This window comes from Hemitrygon akajei, chromosome 4, assembly GCF_048418815.1.
Source record: "Hemitrygon akajei chromosome 4, sHemAka1.3, whole genome shotgun sequence".
Taxonomy (NCBI): Eukaryota; Metazoa; Chordata; class Chondrichthyes; order Myliobatiformes; family Dasyatidae; genus Hemitrygon; species Hemitrygon akajei.
The window spans coordinates 143,013,614-143,031,011 of NC_133127.1; the positions used below are offsets into that span (position 1 = coordinate 143,013,614).

The 17,398-nt window shown below is 37.2% G+C and overlaps 1 protein-coding gene across 4 annotated transcripts in view; it reads left to right on the forward strand.

Moving 5' to 3' along the window:
* Nucleotides 1-17,398, forward strand: part of nars2 (asparaginyl-tRNA synthetase 2, mitochondrial) — a 76,601-nt gene extending 59,203 nt beyond the window's left edge. For all 4 annotated transcript variants that reach the window (XM_073043457.1, XM_073043458.1, XM_073043459.1 and 1 more), the window contains 7 exons: nt 2,384-2,482; nt 3,989-4,026; nt 4,306-4,372; nt 7,408-7,545; nt 10,473-10,570; nt 15,813-15,839; nt 17,055-17,398. In XM_073043457.1, the coding sequence (XP_072899558.1) occupies nt 2,384-2,482; nt 3,989-4,026; nt 4,306-4,372; nt 7,408-7,545; nt 10,473-10,570; nt 15,813-15,839; nt 17,055-17,199 (612 nt within the window). In that variant the 3' untranslated portion in view covers nt 17,200-17,398. The remainder of the gene's footprint in view (nt 1-2,383; nt 2,483-3,988; nt 4,027-4,305; nt 4,373-7,407; nt 7,546-10,472; nt 10,571-15,812; nt 15,840-17,054) is intronic.

Sequence of the window (17,398 nt, forward strand, 5' to 3'; positions counted from 1 at the left end):
TATGCCTTCTTAACCACAGAGTTAACCTGCGCAGCAGCTTTGAGTGACCTATGAACACGGACCCCAAGATCCCTCTGAACCTCCACACTGCCAAGAGTCTTACCATTAATACTATATTCTGCATCATATCTGACCTGCCAAACCAAACCACCTCACACTTAATCTGGGTTGAACTCCATCTGCCACTTCTCAGCCCAATTTTGCATCCTCTCAATGTTCTGCTGTAACCTCTGACTGTTCTCCACATTATCCACAACACCGCCAACCTTTGTGTAATCAGCAAATTTACTAACCCATCCCTCCACTTCCTCATCTAGGTAATTTATAAAAATCACGAAGAGAAGGGGACCCAGAACAGATCCCTGAGGCACACCTCTGGTCACTGACCCCCATGCAGAATATGACCCATTTGCAACCACTCTTTGCCTTCTGTGGGCAAGCCATTTCTGGATCCACATAGCAAGGTCCCCTTGGATCCCATGCCTCCTTACTTTTTCAATAAACCTTGCATGGGGTACCTTATCAAATGCTTTACTGAAATCCATCTACTGCTCTACCTTCATCAATGTGTTTAGTCGCATCCTCAAAAAATTCAGCCAGGCTCGTAAGGCACAACTAGCCTTTGACAAAGCCATACTGACTATTCTTAATCATATCATGCCTCTCCAAATGTTCATAAATCCTGCCTGTCAGGATCTTCTCCATCAATTTACCAACCACTGAAGTAAGACTCACTGGTCTATAATTTCCAGGGTTATCTCAACTCCCTTTCTTGAATAAGAGAACAACATCTGCAACCCTCCAATCCTCCGGAACCTCTCCCATCCCCATTGATGATACAAAGATCATTGCCAGAGGCTCAGCAATCTACTCCCTCACCTCTCACAAGAGCCTGAGGTATATCTCATCTGGTCCCAGTGACTTATCCAACTTGTTGCTTTCCAAAAGCTCCAGCACATCTTCTTTCTTAATGTCCATATGCTCAAGCTTTTCAGTCCACTGTAAGTTATCCCTACAATCGCCAAGGTCCTTTTCCATAGTGAATACTGAAGCAAACTATTCATTAAGTACCTCTGCTATCTCCTCCAGTTCCATACACACTCTCCCACATTCACACTTGATAGGTCCTATTCTCTCAGGTCTTATCCTCTTGCTCTCCACATACTTGTAGAACGCCTTGGGGTTTTTCTTAATCTTGTCCACCAAGGCCTTCTCATGGCCCTCTCTGGCTCTCCTAATTTCATTCTTAAGCTCCTTCCTGCTATTCTAATAATCTTCTAGATCTCTATCACTACTTATTTTTTTAAACTAACTCGCTGACGTCTGCGCACCTGCTTAGTCATTCCTCGATCAAACTGCTGAAGAAAAAATGCTCTCTTAAATTCTTCCCGCCGGTCTAACTCGCTGAGTTCCATGTGCCTTTTGGTCAAAGGGTCTTTACTATTCCAGTAAAGTCCTGGAAATGTCATTGTCATGTCTGCAACTTTTTACTTTAATGCAATATTTTTTCTTCTGCATTTAATTTTGGTTCTTGCTTTTCTGGTCTTATACATCTGCTCAATGAAAACGATTACAAAATAATTTTAATGTTTGCTGCATACTTAAAATTTATTTCTGCATCACTCATACTTACCTTTTATAGGTTCATTTTCCCCTTCACTGATTTCATCATACCTTTGAAAGCATTTACTGTTGATTTTGATTCTCTTTACAGATTGTATGTTTCCTTTTGGCATCCAAAGTTTTCATGATTTTGACATTGATTTGCATTTTGTATTTTACCTCATTTGTAACCAGAGTTGGAACTTCTGCCTTCTGGGGATATGCACAGGCCTTTTCTTCTTCAGAAGACTATTTGCATATTCTGCAATATCCCTTTGGGCTGTGTTGTTTGATGGACATTGCTTTCAATATTTCCGATAGTTGTGATTGACAATATTATTAATGTGATTTTCTACAAATTAACGCCAATAAAAGTTAGTGATTTTTGTTTTTAACTCATCTCAGCTTGTGAGCACAAGTGCTCTATATTGTAAATAAATTTAAATAACCCTTGGGGTTATTTAAAAGCATATCAGAATAGTTATTCAAGCTTCTACTTTCTCCCAATAAATTTTCTAAAGTTATTCTGTGTATAGCACATTTATTCACATATTGGACTTGCAAATAACTTCTTCATTGAACCAGAAAATATTTATGCAGGATTAGTTAATACTGTGAAGATGTAAAATTCATCATAAAATGCAGCAGTTATAGATTATTTGGGAAAAGTGGTGTGTTTTTGATATGTTTAATTTTGTCAGTTGCTTTGAGGTTTCATCCTAATTTTACCAAAATTGAATTTCCCTGTTCTTTATTTTGACAGTGTCATTTTCTCTTCCAGGTGATGGAGCATCTCTTTAAGACTGTAACTTCTCAAATTCTTTCCAAATATCCAGAAGATGTTGAACTTTTCCACAAATATGTGGCTCCAGGACAAAAGGTCTGCATGTTCTACCTCATCTTCCAGTCTCTATTTTCTGCACAAAGTTTTACAGAAATGCCAGGATATAGTAACGTTTGTAAGTTGTTATATTTTTCTGCCTGGCCTTTTGTCAGCTTTCATTCACAGTTCCTGAAACTATGCTTTTGCGCAGTGAAGTTCAAAAGTTTCTAGATTCTTGCACACTCAGCTTTAAGTTCAAGTTTATTGACACCAGACTGTACATATAAACAACCAAACGAAACAGTGTTCTTCTGGACACTGGTGTACCCACAAAACATTCCCTGATGTAATGAAGAAATTAGAACTTTATTTGTTGTCTACATGCTTATTTTTTAAAACCTTTGAGTATTTCATGTTTTTTTTCTTGCAACTTTGGTTGTCAGTTTGGTACTGTAAAGGTTTATCAGGTCTAACACAGAAAACTGAAATATTCATTTTGGTTAAATTGTTTCACTGTTACTTTTCCCAAAGAATATAAGAAATTTTATGTTGATGCATTCCTTAAAAACGTGTTTAGTTCCTGAGATAGTTCAATGCTAAGAATGTAAACTGATTCAGAGAAACTGTTGCAGCTGAAATAGCATGGGGTGCCATGGTAGTGTAGCAGTTAGCATGACGCTACTACAGCTTGGGATATTGGAGCTCAGCGTTTAGTCCTGGCGTCACTTTTAAGGAGTATGTCCTCCCCTTGGATTGCATGGATTTTCTCTGGGTGCTGTGGTTTCCTTTCTCAGTCCAGAGATGTACCAGCTGGTTGGTTGATTGGTCATTGTAAATTGTCTCATGATTAGTTTCGATTTAAATTGGGGGTTGCTGGGTGATGCTGCTCGAAAGGCCAGAAGAGCCTATTCTACGTTGCATTTTTAAATAAATAAAATAAACATGATGGCTATAGGAACAGAGTATAAGCTTGGTATTCTGTAATGTTTGACTCGTATGGTTCAGCAAATTCTTACTATTATCTGTCTGGCACAAGTCAGGAAAACTTTTCACTTACCTGGATGGATACTGTCAAGGACAGAAAGGCCTGCTAATTTGGAACCCATCTACCCCTAAACATTGGCTTTCTCCATCATAGTACTCTGATAATTGTATCAATTATTGTTTGCAATATACACTATATCAAACCATCAGTCTGGTTTTAAAAAAAAGTGCTGAAGGCAATCAGGTTGAACAGCATCAGTAACGAGAGAAGACGTTGAATGTTTGGGTCAAGGACATCTGAATAGAATTATAGGAAATTCCAGGGATGAATAGGCTTTACGGAAACTGCATATCAAAAGGTATGTTGGTAGTGCAATAAAAGAACAACTGAGTAGGTTTGTGGTGGGGCATATGTGGACTGGGGAAAAGGACTGATTAAATGACAAGGGACTATGGTGAGCTAAAGGGTGTTAATAATAATAATTCTGTAAAATGCCTGAGCTTATTAGTTTAAAACATTTTGGGAAGGCTATTGTTCTACTTTCTGTAAAGGCAGTAATTCTATTTTTATATTTATAGGAACGAGTAGAACAGATGCTCAAAAATCCATTTCAAGTGTAAGTAAATTATTTAAATTTTTAGCCATAGTATTTCCTGTTTGACTTTTTTTCCCTAAGGATATATTAAGATTTCTTCAGTTTCTCTATGGTGATTTTTTTTTTCTATAGTTCATTTGCTTTTCATTCGTGATTAATTTCTGTTTGTATCTTGTTCTAGTGCATTTAGCATGGTTATGATAGGCAGTCAGGGCAAGTCGGACCTAAGTGTACTAATAATCTGAAAGTTAATCCATATCAAAGCATGTTCAACATAATTATTGTAGTTTAATTTTTTAGGCTTTCCTATACTGAAGCAATTGACATTTTGCAAAGAAGTGCAGAAATCTTCAAATTTGAACCCAAGGTAACAAAACACTTAGTTTTACGCAGTAGAACAACTGGATAACCAAAATTTAACTACAACAGATGAGGCTGTTTTTCATATGGAATTGATAAACTTACTAAGGTAAAAAGTTTCATTTTTGGCAGTCATTTTAGAATCAGATTTATCACTGTCTTAATATGAAATTTGTTGTGGGGCTAAAGTGTGAAATTTTTACGTACTGCTTTTGTAAAATGTTCTTTCACTGTTATATACAGTTTTAAAAGATTTTTTTTTCTCTCACTCAGTATACATTTGGGTCTTGTAGGTCCTATAGGTATGTGTGTGTAGGCCTCCTTTTGTCTCGATAGACCGTGGATTTGCACCTTGGAGAGTTTCCAGGGTGCAAGCCTGGGCAAGGTTTTTTTTGAAAGACCAGCAGTTGCCTAAGCTGCAAGTCTCCCCTCTCCACGCCACCAATATTGTCCAAGGGAAGGGCATTAGGAGCCATACAGCTTGGCACTGGTGTCGTCGCAGAGCAATGTGTGGTTAAGTGCCTTGCTCAAGGACACACACGCAAGCCTCAGCCAAGGCTCAAACTAGCGACCTTCAGAGAACTAGACGAACGCCTTAACCACTTGGCCACGCGCTAACACCCTATAGCAGTGGTTCCCAACCTTTTTTTGGTCATGCCCCACCTAATCACCTCTAAAATCCTGATGCCCCCGGTGGTGATATATAATTCTTATTATTCAAAAAATGAACTCCTATTCACCTGGAGGAAGCCTAAAAGACCATTAACTTGGTTTTAACAAGCTTCCAAAGAACATGGCATTCATGAAAGAGAAAAATAAAAGAACCAAAGGACTGTTAAAGTTCTGAGGAAGAAATTACTAAGAAATTGTAAAAAAGAAGAACATTAAGTGATATTAAAATAATAATAATAATAATAAATAAATAAAACAATGCCGATTTGTTTCTACAGCATACAAAGACAGATACACCGTTTAAAAGAGATGACGCAATGTACACACCTTCACACCACCAAGAACCGAAAGCTACTGCAAAAAGCAGCATTGGTGCGACCTCTTACGAGTTTCTTACGCGTTTGGACTTGTTCATTCGTTCCTTCCTACATCAGTCAATTCATTAATTTAATTATGAAAGCCATTTGATGGTTGTAATGATGGTGATACACTATATATACAGTACATACGCAATTACACATGTACATACACACAAGTATTTTTATGTCTGCATACCGTATATACACATATGTATTAACTCGCACACACACTCATACTCACACAGACTTACTAGAAAAAATTCACTGTTAATAACTCATTCTTGAATTGCCCCCCTTAAAAATCAAATTACCCCCCTGTGCGGCGTACACCCCACGTTGGGAACCACTGCCCTATAGGTATAAGAAGTATATTGAGAGCTTTTTTTTGTTATCTCTGGCTTCATGTCTTCTCTTCAAACCTCTTTCAGTGCTTTATGGTGAAAGGTAGTTGTTGGTCCTTAATAATTTCTAGAATTACAGGAGAATGCATTGATCAGGTATTCTCTGGAACCCACCTGGCACAAATATGTATTCGCACTGTTTTAGTCGTAGTGATTAAAAGCATGTCATGTATTGTTTATTTCCACACAAAATATTTCTTAAAGCTAGTATCTAAAACAGTGGGTTGCTAAAACAAAAGCATTGTTTAGGTTATCACTTACTTGAGGGACTTCTCGTTTAGAGTTTAACCCGTTAATGCAGTTTGAATAACATTTGTTTCTGCATTCCTTTTTTTGCGAATGAGTGTATTTTGAAATAATGTGTGCAGCTAGATATAAAAATAAGCAAGATATTTATTAACAATTTCCTTGTATTTGGGTGTAGTACCGGAAAAATATTCTTTCCTTCACCTGTCTCCCTACCCCCATTCAAAATATATTGTCTCTGTATGTGCCATTGTGATCGTTTGAGGCACCATGTAAATACAGTGAAAGTACCATGTAAATTGGTGAGATTCTGTAAGCATAGTACAATCCCACTTTCTGAATAAGGGCATGAATCAATAGCAGTAGATGCTGGTTTAAATGTCTGGGATGTACAACCTTTAGTTGCTTAAATTTCATCCAATTCCATCATCTGTTGGGGAAAAAAGACTGGATAATATATTGTTCATAATAGTAACTGTACAATCTTCGTGACCAAAGCTGGTCATAAAATATTGCTATTATTATGCAGTAATGTAATTTCCATAATAGAAGTTAAAATTTTATGTTGGAGTGAATAATTTTATTGTGAATGCTAAGTGTAGTGCATTCACTGCCTATGAATACCAATTTGGATAAAGCTCTCCTAATTACATCCAGGGGTCTAGTGTAGGTAGATTTTTAGACACAGCTTGTGGGGTGTGTAGATTAGTTCTGCTCATAGAGTCTGTCTCACACTCTCCTGCATTAACTTATTGTTCATTTGTCTCAGTTGTTTGGTATAAGGAAGTCCATAACAGAAAAAGGTTAATTGCTGACGTACCAAATTTTCTTAGTTTGTTTTGGTAGCTGAACTATTTTAATGAATTACTTGGATAATTTTAATTAATTATTAAAACAACACTTCATTTATTAATGTCCAAACACTTGTGTGTATCATATACTTTTAGAAGCATATATAGTGCATAATTTAGCCTTTATTTTCTTTGTTAAAATTTGCAATTTGCCATTGAAAGAGAAGAGTAGAGGTGATGTCAGTCAATTTGAATCATGCTGATAGTAATAACATTTTTCTGACATTGATCTGCAGGACTTACTTTTCTGCAGTTATGTTTCAACTATAATATTTTAATGCACAGGAGTTAATTTAAGGTGCTTAATCTTTCATTGTTTTATGAAAATGTAAAGTTAGTTTTAAAGCAGTAATTTAAAAGGATAACTTAATATTTTGATTAAAAATAATTTATGCAAATTTGAAAGTTGATTTATATTAAATGGATAAATTTAATACAATTGTAGGTTAAATTGTTTTGATCTAGACATTATACATATGTGTTGAAGTAATTATTGACTGTCATCTTTTACAGTGGGGCTGTGACCTACAGACTGAGCACGAGAATTATTTGGTGGCACACTGTGGCAATATCCCTGTTTTTATAATTAATTATCCTTATGACATCAAGCCTTTTTATGCCCGAGATAATCAGGATAACCCTCAACATACAGTAAGCAGAAATAGCATGATTTATGTTGAGTATTATTGTATTTAACATAACTTACTGAGTCATCCTTTGTAATATGAGGTATTGTTTAAAATCTATTAGTTTTTCAAATTCTAACTGAATAAGAAGTCTTTTTGTAAACTAAATCTTCCCCACAGCTGATAAATATAATTGGATTATATAACTGGATATGCATAAATGCCAGGGATAAATGCAATACCCCTGGATCCTGGCCAGGGAGCCTCAGGGGCAAATAGGTTACATAGTGATCTTGAGGCCCTGCCCTGAGGATATTTTGGAACACTTTAGCAAAAGGCAGGGCTGGTGGCCGAGCACTCTGTCTCCAGTCAAATGTAACTGTTTTTAAAAAGTCTTTGGTGTTAAGAAGATTCAAAAATAGATAAGCCATCTTGGAGTTGAGCATTCATATACTTTGTTATGCTACCTCTTTGCAAAATATAACTATCAACCTCCAGCTTGCTATTTTTGATGAATTGTGGTAGTTTTATGATTAGAGACAAATACTTGTTGCTATTAATTGCTAATGAACCCAATGTCTAATTCTTATTGAAGTTCCATTTTATTTCTGAAACAGAACTTAATTTTATTTCCTTGCAGTTCTCATAACATATAAACAAAATTGTTGAATATGGTAGCAATGAAACAACCTTAAAAGGTTTTGGATATCATTTGGTCTTCAGTTTGCTCTGAGGGAGAGGGATGCCAGTCTTGGTAATTATTGATTCTTGTACTAGTAGTACAGGACATTTACTTTCACTGGTAGCTTACAGAACATTTAAGTTGAACACTGAGTTTTGAAAACAAAATTGTCAGTGTGTTGTGATTTTCTAATAGAATATAGAACAGTACAGCACAACACAGGCCCTCATTGTGCTAACCTTTTACTCCATGGTCAAACTAACACTTCTCTCACACAAAGCATCTATGTGCCTAACTAAGGGTCTATTAAATGTCCCTATTGTATCTGCTTCTACCACTCCTGGCAGTGTGTTTCATGCACCTACCACTCCCTGTGTAAATATTTTAAACAAACTACCTCTGACATCGCCCTATACATTTCTCCAATCACCTCTCATATTAACTGTTTCTGCTGGCCGGCTGTCTGCTCTATCTACAAGTATGCCTGTTATCGTAATCTTGTACACTTCTGTCAAGTTACCTCTCATCTTCTTTGCTCCAAAGGAAAAACCCCTAGCTCGCCCAAACTTTCCATGTAAAACATTCTCTCTAACCCAAGCAGCATCCTGGTAAATCGCCCCTGCACCCTCTCTAAAGCTTCCACTTCCTTAAAAAAGTGGTGACCAGAGCTGAACACAATACTCCAATGTGGTCTAACCTGGGTTTTATAGAGCTGCAACACTACCTCACAGCACTTGAACTTAATCCGCTGATTAATGAAGGCCAACAAACCATGTGCCTTCTTAACCAACTTATCAATTTGCATGACAACCTTGAGGGATCTTCGAATGTGGGCCCCAAGACCCTGCTGTTCCACCACACTGCTAAGAATCTTGCCATTCTCCCGGTACTATACCTTCAACCTTCCAAAGTGACACTTCACACTTTCTGGATTGAACTCCACCTGCTACTTCTCAGCCCAGCTCTATGTCCTATCAATGCCCCTTTGTAACTTACAACACCACCAACCTTTGTGTCACTTGCATGCTTACTAACCCACATTTCCACTTCCTTATCCAAGTCATTTCTGAAATTTGCAAAGAGCAAGGGTCCCTGAACCCTGCAGGGCATCACTGGTCACCAACCTTCAGGTAAAATATGTTCCATCTACTACCATTCTTTGACTTCCGTGGGAAGCCGATTCTGAATCTGTAGTCAGGAGTCCCTGAATCCCATGTTTCCTGAGTTTCTAAATGAGCCTGCCAGGGGGAGCCTTGCAAAACACCTTACTGCAATCTACACATTGACTCAGTAACAATCATAAACACATGGGATTCTGCAGATGCTGGAAACCCACAGCAGCACAGAAAATACTGGAGGAACACAGCAAGTCAGTCAGCATCTATGGAGGGGAATTACCAGTCAACAGATGTTGATGAAGGGTCTCAGCCTGAAATGTCTACGGTTTATTCCTCTCCATAGATATTGCTTGACTGTTGAGTTCCTCCAGTATTTTGTGTGTTGCTCAGTGGGTGATCCTTCCACAATGTCCTCCCTTTCTGCAGCAGATACTATCCCTGGTTAGCAAAGCCACTTCCCTACTCTTTTACATCTAATTCTCAGAACACCCAGCTGCTATTCCTGACCTGTGACAGTCAAGTATCTGCAATGGTCACAACATCATTGTTCCAAGTACTGATTCATACTGAAAGTTCATCACCCTTGTTCCCACTACTTCTCACATTAAACCCACCCAACTGACTGCATTTATGCCTTCTTCACTGCCTGTCCTTCCTCACATTCACTCAACACATTTCAACTAATATTGCACTAACTGTACCATCCTCTGACTTATCATTCTGGTTTCCATCCCCTGCCAGCCTAGTTTAAACCCTCCCCAAAAGCTCTAGCAAACCTACCCTCAAGTATATTGGTGCCGCTTGAGTTTGGATATAACCCCATTCCTTTTGTCCAGGTTCTACCTCCCCGGAAGATCTACCCCGATGATCTACAAATCTGAAACACTGCTAATTCATCAGCCACACATCCATTTGTTTATCATCCTATTCTTACCCTCACTGGCATGTGGCATAGGCAGCAATCCTGAGAGGTCCTGCTTTTTCACTTCCTGCCCAGCTCCCTTTATTTGTTCTTTAATGTGAATCTAGTTAAGTATTTTTGTAAGGGATAAATTATATTTAAATATCTTTCAGACAAAAGAAAATAACTAAGTTTTCTTTAATTTGAAATGCTATTTATAAACTGCAACATTATGTGATATTCATTGCTAGGTGGCAGCAGTGGATCTTCTGGTGCCTGGAATAGGAGAACTGTGTGGTGGTAGTTTAAGGGAGGAGCGACTTGATCTACTGCAAACACGGCTAAAGCAGTAAGTGTAAATGCCAGATGTCGTACTTAAAAGGAGTATATTTGTCACATACAGTTTTTTAAAATAATTTTGCAATTTTAACAGTTACCTGTGTTCATTCTTTTAAGCTACTTGTTTATGTAATGCCCAAGGTAAAACAGGCTTTAAATTATGCCTGTTTGCTGACTTAGAATGCAAGACAGGATTTTTAAATTGAAAAATGAAAATTAAATATACATTTTTTAATAATAATAGTCAAATATTATGAGTGACAATTTTGAACAGTGTCGAAGTAGGCAAGATCAAAAGAATCTACTAGTTCCTTTTTTTGAAAAAAAATCTGTTCTTGTCTAGATGTCAAGCATTCAGTAATGCTGCATTTCAATTTTCGGAAGAAATTGCATTTTATGTCTTGTTGAGGGAAGACATAAACTTATCACACACTTTTATCTCCCTCTGTCCTCTGTGCCAAATGTATTACCTGGTTCTGTGCCATTTGTAATGTCAGCTACTCCTGGTTTCATATTTGTGAACAAGGGATATTGTTTGACGCAGGAGTTTGCTGACTTTCATTTCATCTCTGCATTTCATTTGAACTCTGATTAATGGGATGGGAATTTTCCCTTGGTAAGTATTGGGAGCTGTGAAACTAGACATTTCAGTTTCATGCAAGCACTTCCCTCTGACAGAAAACTGAATAACATGATATAGAACATTTATATTTAAGCAGTTGTGAGAAATGGAAATTTTCAGTGATTCAGCAGATTGAGTTTCTAGCACAGATTTAGGGAATACAGAATTTTATATATGCTTATTTACTTATTGATAGGCCTGCAAACCCCCAATTTAATATGAACCTAATCATGGAACGATTTACAATGACCAATTAATCTACCAACCAGTACATCTTTGGACTGTGGAGGAAACCAGAGCACCCGGAGGAAACCAGTGCGATCACGAGGAGAATGTAAAATCTCATTAAGGCAACGAGGGGAATTGAACCTGGGTTGCCTGTACTGTAAAGCGTTGTACTGGCTACTACACTATCATATCCATCTAATGTGAGGTATTTTTGCCTGTGTAACTACGTATCATTTGCTCATTATTTCTCTTCACTCATCCCTCGTCCATAATGTGCTTTTGATCACGCAATGTCTCTGTGAATTTGAATGTAGTAGTATTCTGCTCTAACAAATTTGAATCATCTGTACCAATGTGGGTTCTGTTATTTTACATGAAAACAGCATATTTGCTTATTACAGTAAATGAGGGGGCCGTTGGGTCTATGTCGACAGTCAGCAGCAATCCACGAGTCCTATCCCTCTTATTTCCCAGTATGACCATGGCTAAAGCTGTTGCCTATGCCCATCAATTCTTCATTGACTCTATGTTAAGGGGTAATTTGCAGTTGCCAATTTATCTCCCAGCCTGTGTTTTGGATGTGAGAAGACACCAGGGCACCTAACAGAATCCCATGCAGAAAAAGGGAAAACCTGCATATTCTAAACACTGGAACTGTCCTGCATTGCTTATGGCTTTGTTACCAGGCTGCCCTGTATTGTCAATTTAAGTGGCCTTTCATGTACAAACAATAATTTTGGAGAATTTCTTAAGGTATATGAAGAAAAAAGACATTGATCAAATAATTGAATCTAGAGTATAACTTGGTTAGGACATTGATTAATAGGTTATTACATTCTTCATCACGTTAGTGTTGCATTAGCACAGTCACCCTATAGCACCAGTGATCATAAATCAGAGTTCAATTCCCAATGCTGTTTGTACATTTCCCCCATGACTGCATGAATTTCCTCCAGGTGCTCCAATGTCCTCCCTTATTCCAAAGGCATATGATTAGGGATAGTCCGTTGTGTGAGTGCTGTGTTAGTGCTGGAAGTGGTGACACTTGCAAGGTGCCCCTAGCACAGTCGTCGGACTGTGTTGGCCATTGAATCAAAATGACACGTTTCACAGTACTTTTTGATACTTCAATTCACAAGTGACAAATAACGATAAATAAGGCAAATCTTTTTATCTCTAATCAGACCATTATGGCATGGCATAAATGCACTGCAGCAGTTTGCAATGTCCTTATTTTGACCTTGTAACTCCATGAACATGAATGTACTACAGTTAGTACAGAAATTTCTTTAAAACCTAGACATAATACCTTTGCCAGACTTATCATGCAGTAATTAAAGATACATTATCATCCTGGAGGCAAAGTGAACAGTAATTGAATCTTAGAGCTATCTCGGCTCTTAATGTGACCTCTGTGATCTTTTCGGTAATGCAGTTTAAATAAGATCCTTTTTAAACAGCCTTGCTAGAGCAGTGAAACCATCTGAGTACTTCAGAGCGAATGTTGATGGGTTATTTTTATTTTATTAACAGGAGCACGTGATTCAGATTTCTTACTGCCTTTATGGTCATTCAATATTCTCAGAGGCATCTGAGATGTCACAGATGCTGAGAAAAACTCCCAGGGATTTATACAGAGCTTTACTAATCTCTTACACCTCACCAATATGTTTTAATAGAATAAGTTATGGTGGAGTGTTTTATTGTTTAAAATAAAATATGTAACAATAAAATACCATTAACCTGCTATCTGATTATTCACAAATCCTGATGTTTCAGCATTTCGCTAACTGGGTAACTTATTTATTTATAAATTCACCAGACCCTGTTCCCTTACTTCCTATATAAACCCAACAGGGCCCCATTCTCACGCTCCTTATAAACTAGCCTTGGCCCTGTTTTCCTGTACTCTCTTTAAACTAGCCATGTTTCCAGCACTCATTTTAAGAACATAGGTCCCATTCCTGCACTCTGCTCCTTTTCAACTCACTTGTTTATTGAAAAATTTAGATATAATTGTGTAACATTTATTTTAATTAATCAGAAGTGGGTTAGAGTCATAGTAGATATCAAAATATCTACAAAAACTGCCAGTCTGTCAAAGTTAGAGGAGAGCTATTAAAAAAATGTTGAAATTTTCATGGCATGTAGTATAGTGTAAAAGAAAACCCATATATACTTAAGAGTCAGATCATAATCTTAATAAAACAGTCACTATGAGCTTCATGCTTTAAGCAGGATATCAAGGAAACAGAGAAGATACTTTTACTTTTATACTGTACTCTTTATTACAGTATACAATTAAAGGTACCATCTGTTTCCTTGATATCAAATGTTGATATAGACCAATAAAAATCCTTTGAACAGAAAAATGAGGTGATTAACATTTTATCAAGGGATTGATCATGGTTGATGGAAGCTACAACTGCAAGAAGAGGTCTGTGAACCCTTCACAATTACCTGGTTTTCTGGATGAATTACTCATGGTCTGATCTTCATCTGAATTACAGCAATAGATCTGCTATTAATAAACATCATCTGCCTAAACTAATAACATACAAAAAGTTGTACTTTTCGTTAAAACTGAGTACACCATTTAAACAATCACAGTTCAAAAAATATGTGAACCTCTGGGGTAATGCCTTCTACAAATGCTATTTGGAGTCAGGTGTTCCAATCAATGAGATGAGATTGTAGGTGTGTGTTGTAGAGGTGCCCTGCTCTATAAAGACACACAAAATCAGGTTACTAACAGAGTCTGCTCTTCTCAAGAAAGATCTGTTTATGTGCACCATGCCTCGATCAAAATAGCATTCAAAGGACCTTACAAGAAGAATTGTAAACATGTATGAAGCTGGAAAAGGCTACAAAATCATTTCTAAAAACCTGAGTGTTCATCAGTCCATAGTAAGAGAAGTGGTCTACAAATGAAGGAAATTTGGTACAGTTGCTACTCTCCTTTGAAAGATCCCTTGTGATCCTGCAAAGATCACACCAAGAGCACAACATGCAATGTTGAAGGAGATGAAAAAGAACCGAATGGTAACAGCAAAAGATCTGCAGAACTCTCTAGAACTTGCAAAAGTCTCTTCATATGTCCACTATAAGAAAAGCACTGAACAAGTATGGTGTTCATGGAAGGACACCACGAAGGAAACCACTGCTCTCCAAAAAAATCATTGCTGCACATCTCAAGATTGCAAAAGAGCACCTGGATGTTCCACAACACTTCTGGGGCAAAGTTCTGTGGACAGATGAGACAAAAATTTAACTTCTTGGTAGAAATGCATCCTGCTTTGTTTGGAGAGAATAGGGCACTGCACAACAACACCAAAACCTCATCCTAATTGTGAAGCATGGTTGGGGCTGCTTTGTATCTCAGGGCCTGGACAGTTTGCAATTGTTAAGGAAACAATGAATTCAAAATTGTGTCAAAACATTTTAAACAAAGATGTCAGGGTGGTGGTCCGTCACCTCAAGCTTAATAGAAGTTGGATGATGCAACAAGACAATGATTCGAAACACGGGTAATTCAGCAGCAGAATGGTTTAAAAAGGATTCACGTTTCAGAACTGTGAGTTGGCTGTGGTTGGTGATTGATGAAGAACACTTGAAAATAGATTTTGCTCTCAATAATAGTAAAATGATGATAATAGGCTGCATTACTTCTATCTGTATTGACATACATATTTCATTACTACTACTACGACTACTACTACCTCTACCAAAGCCAGTGTCCTTCACTGGAGCATAGACTACCCAATGGCAGCTTGCCAGAGTCTTCTGTCTTGGGCCAGTCTTTCAAGTTGTCCCCAGTTGTGCAGCCCATCTTCTTGCTGTGAGTTTCAAGGTTGCATCCCCAAGTGTTCTTTGCTTTCCCTGAGAATTCCACGTTAACACTTACCAGGTGAAATGCAGCATGTGCCTATCTATTCCCATCTTCTTTAACTTAGTTCTTCTTCAACTAGTAGCTCATGTAGATCGATGTTGCTGATGACTTCAGGCCAGGGGATCCAGAAGATTTTTCTCAGCTGTTAATAAAAGTCCGCACTTTCCTGATGATAATGTTTGTGCCCCATACTGAAGAAATGCCTGATCGTAGTGCACTGTGACAACTCCTTGGAACACCAGATATTCAGTATAATTTCCTTCAAATGTTTATTTTTTTATTGGGTTGGTTATGGTATTCGGGATGAAGTGATGGTTAATCACAGAAAAGGAAGGAGAATCTGGTCACTGTCTTACAAACAAGAGCTCATTTGTCACTTACTGGCACTAAGTGGCCCCTCTAACAGTGCAATAAGAATGTCCTCCCAAGTTTCTGTTAGAGTCTAAATAAACCATGTTGTGATTTACTGAACTTAAACAGCAAAAGATTGAGCCACACTTTCTTCTGTTTCAGGCTTGATCTTACAGACACTTACCGATGGTAAGTAGGTAGTTTTATACCCAAGTCTTGAAGTTGTGTTTTTCATGAACTTCTGACAGGAGTATATTATCTGTTTTAAAATTGCACTCTGGAGTCATAAGATCTTGATTGTTGATAACTTTATTATTGAGTTCATATTCACACTTCTTTCATACATCTGCCTGAAGAAAATAAACCTCCTTTAATTCCTTTACCAATAGTCATTTTTCTTTCCACAACTGCAATGGGGCAGAAGGAATTTCAAGTTACTAAATTCCTTACTTGACTCTACCTTTCAATACTTAAAAATTACCCATCATCTCCCATCCCAACTTTTAAATTTATACCCATGATCTTTCCTCCTGTCCCGTTACAATTTTCATGCTTGCAGCTTAAGAATGCTGGTAAAATGTATTATACAAATTCACTGGTGGCTTTATATTTATTAAAATTTGCACATTAGGGTTAGGGTTACTGCTTTTCTCAGCAAAATTTTTCATAGCAAAGGTTGTCTTCTAGTCTCATAATTCCACTCATTTCCATAACTGCATAAAGTTCTTGAATTTCTTTATCTGTAAAATTGAAAATATAGGACTTGCTAACTCTACGATGCCTTAAGTTTCTCATTGGCTTTAGTTTTCATTTCCTCATCATTTTGAATTTTCTTCCTTTCCCCACATTTTCCAAATTCCCTCTTTTGTGTGATTCCCACTGCTCCTGATCCCCAGGCACACTAATATTGTTGTTATATACCTTCCTGTCATATTTTCCATTTAACCCCAGCAAAGATCCATACCCTTGAATCATAGACACTTACATAAGCCTGCAGCTGAGTTTCAAGCGTCACACTGTCCGATCCATCATTTAGATAGCTCATACATTATAGAATTGAGTGGTTTATCATCTTTATTTCAATTACTTTTACACTCATTATAACTCAGAAAAAGAATCTTAATTCACTTTTTCCAATTTGTCTTTTCAAGGCACAACTGAACAAAATCATATATTCATATGCATAGCGGTTGCTCCCTATGTAGAGACTGGGACAACATTGTACAAGTTCTAAAAATAAATGCATAATACTGTAATTTTAATCCAAGAATAGTTGATTCTGTCGTAACTTGGTCAAATAGGCTTATTGGCAAATACAGTTATGTGCTTTGATTGATATATTGTGGTTAAAATCCAGGATATGTGTGATGCTTCTGCTTTCAAAGTTCAGCTCCTCTTTTGTAGGTATGAGGAAATCCGTCAGTTTGGATCAGTGCCGCACGGTGGGTTCGGATTGGGGTTCGAGCGTTATTTGCAGTGCATCTTGGGCATTGAGAACATTAAAGATGTTATTCCATTTCCAAGATTTTCTCACTCTTGCCTTTTATAGTAATAGGAGCACCTTACACCTAAGTTTTTCATTTAAATAGATTTCAGATTTGCTAAACAGTATTGTTTTTATGTGTAAAGAATTTTGTTTCTTAAATATGTATTTGTTTTCATTCAGTATTGAATGTAAGTAATCATTGTAATCAAATATCAAAATTACAACAAAAGTTTTAAATGAAATTAAAGTAAAAATTCAAAAA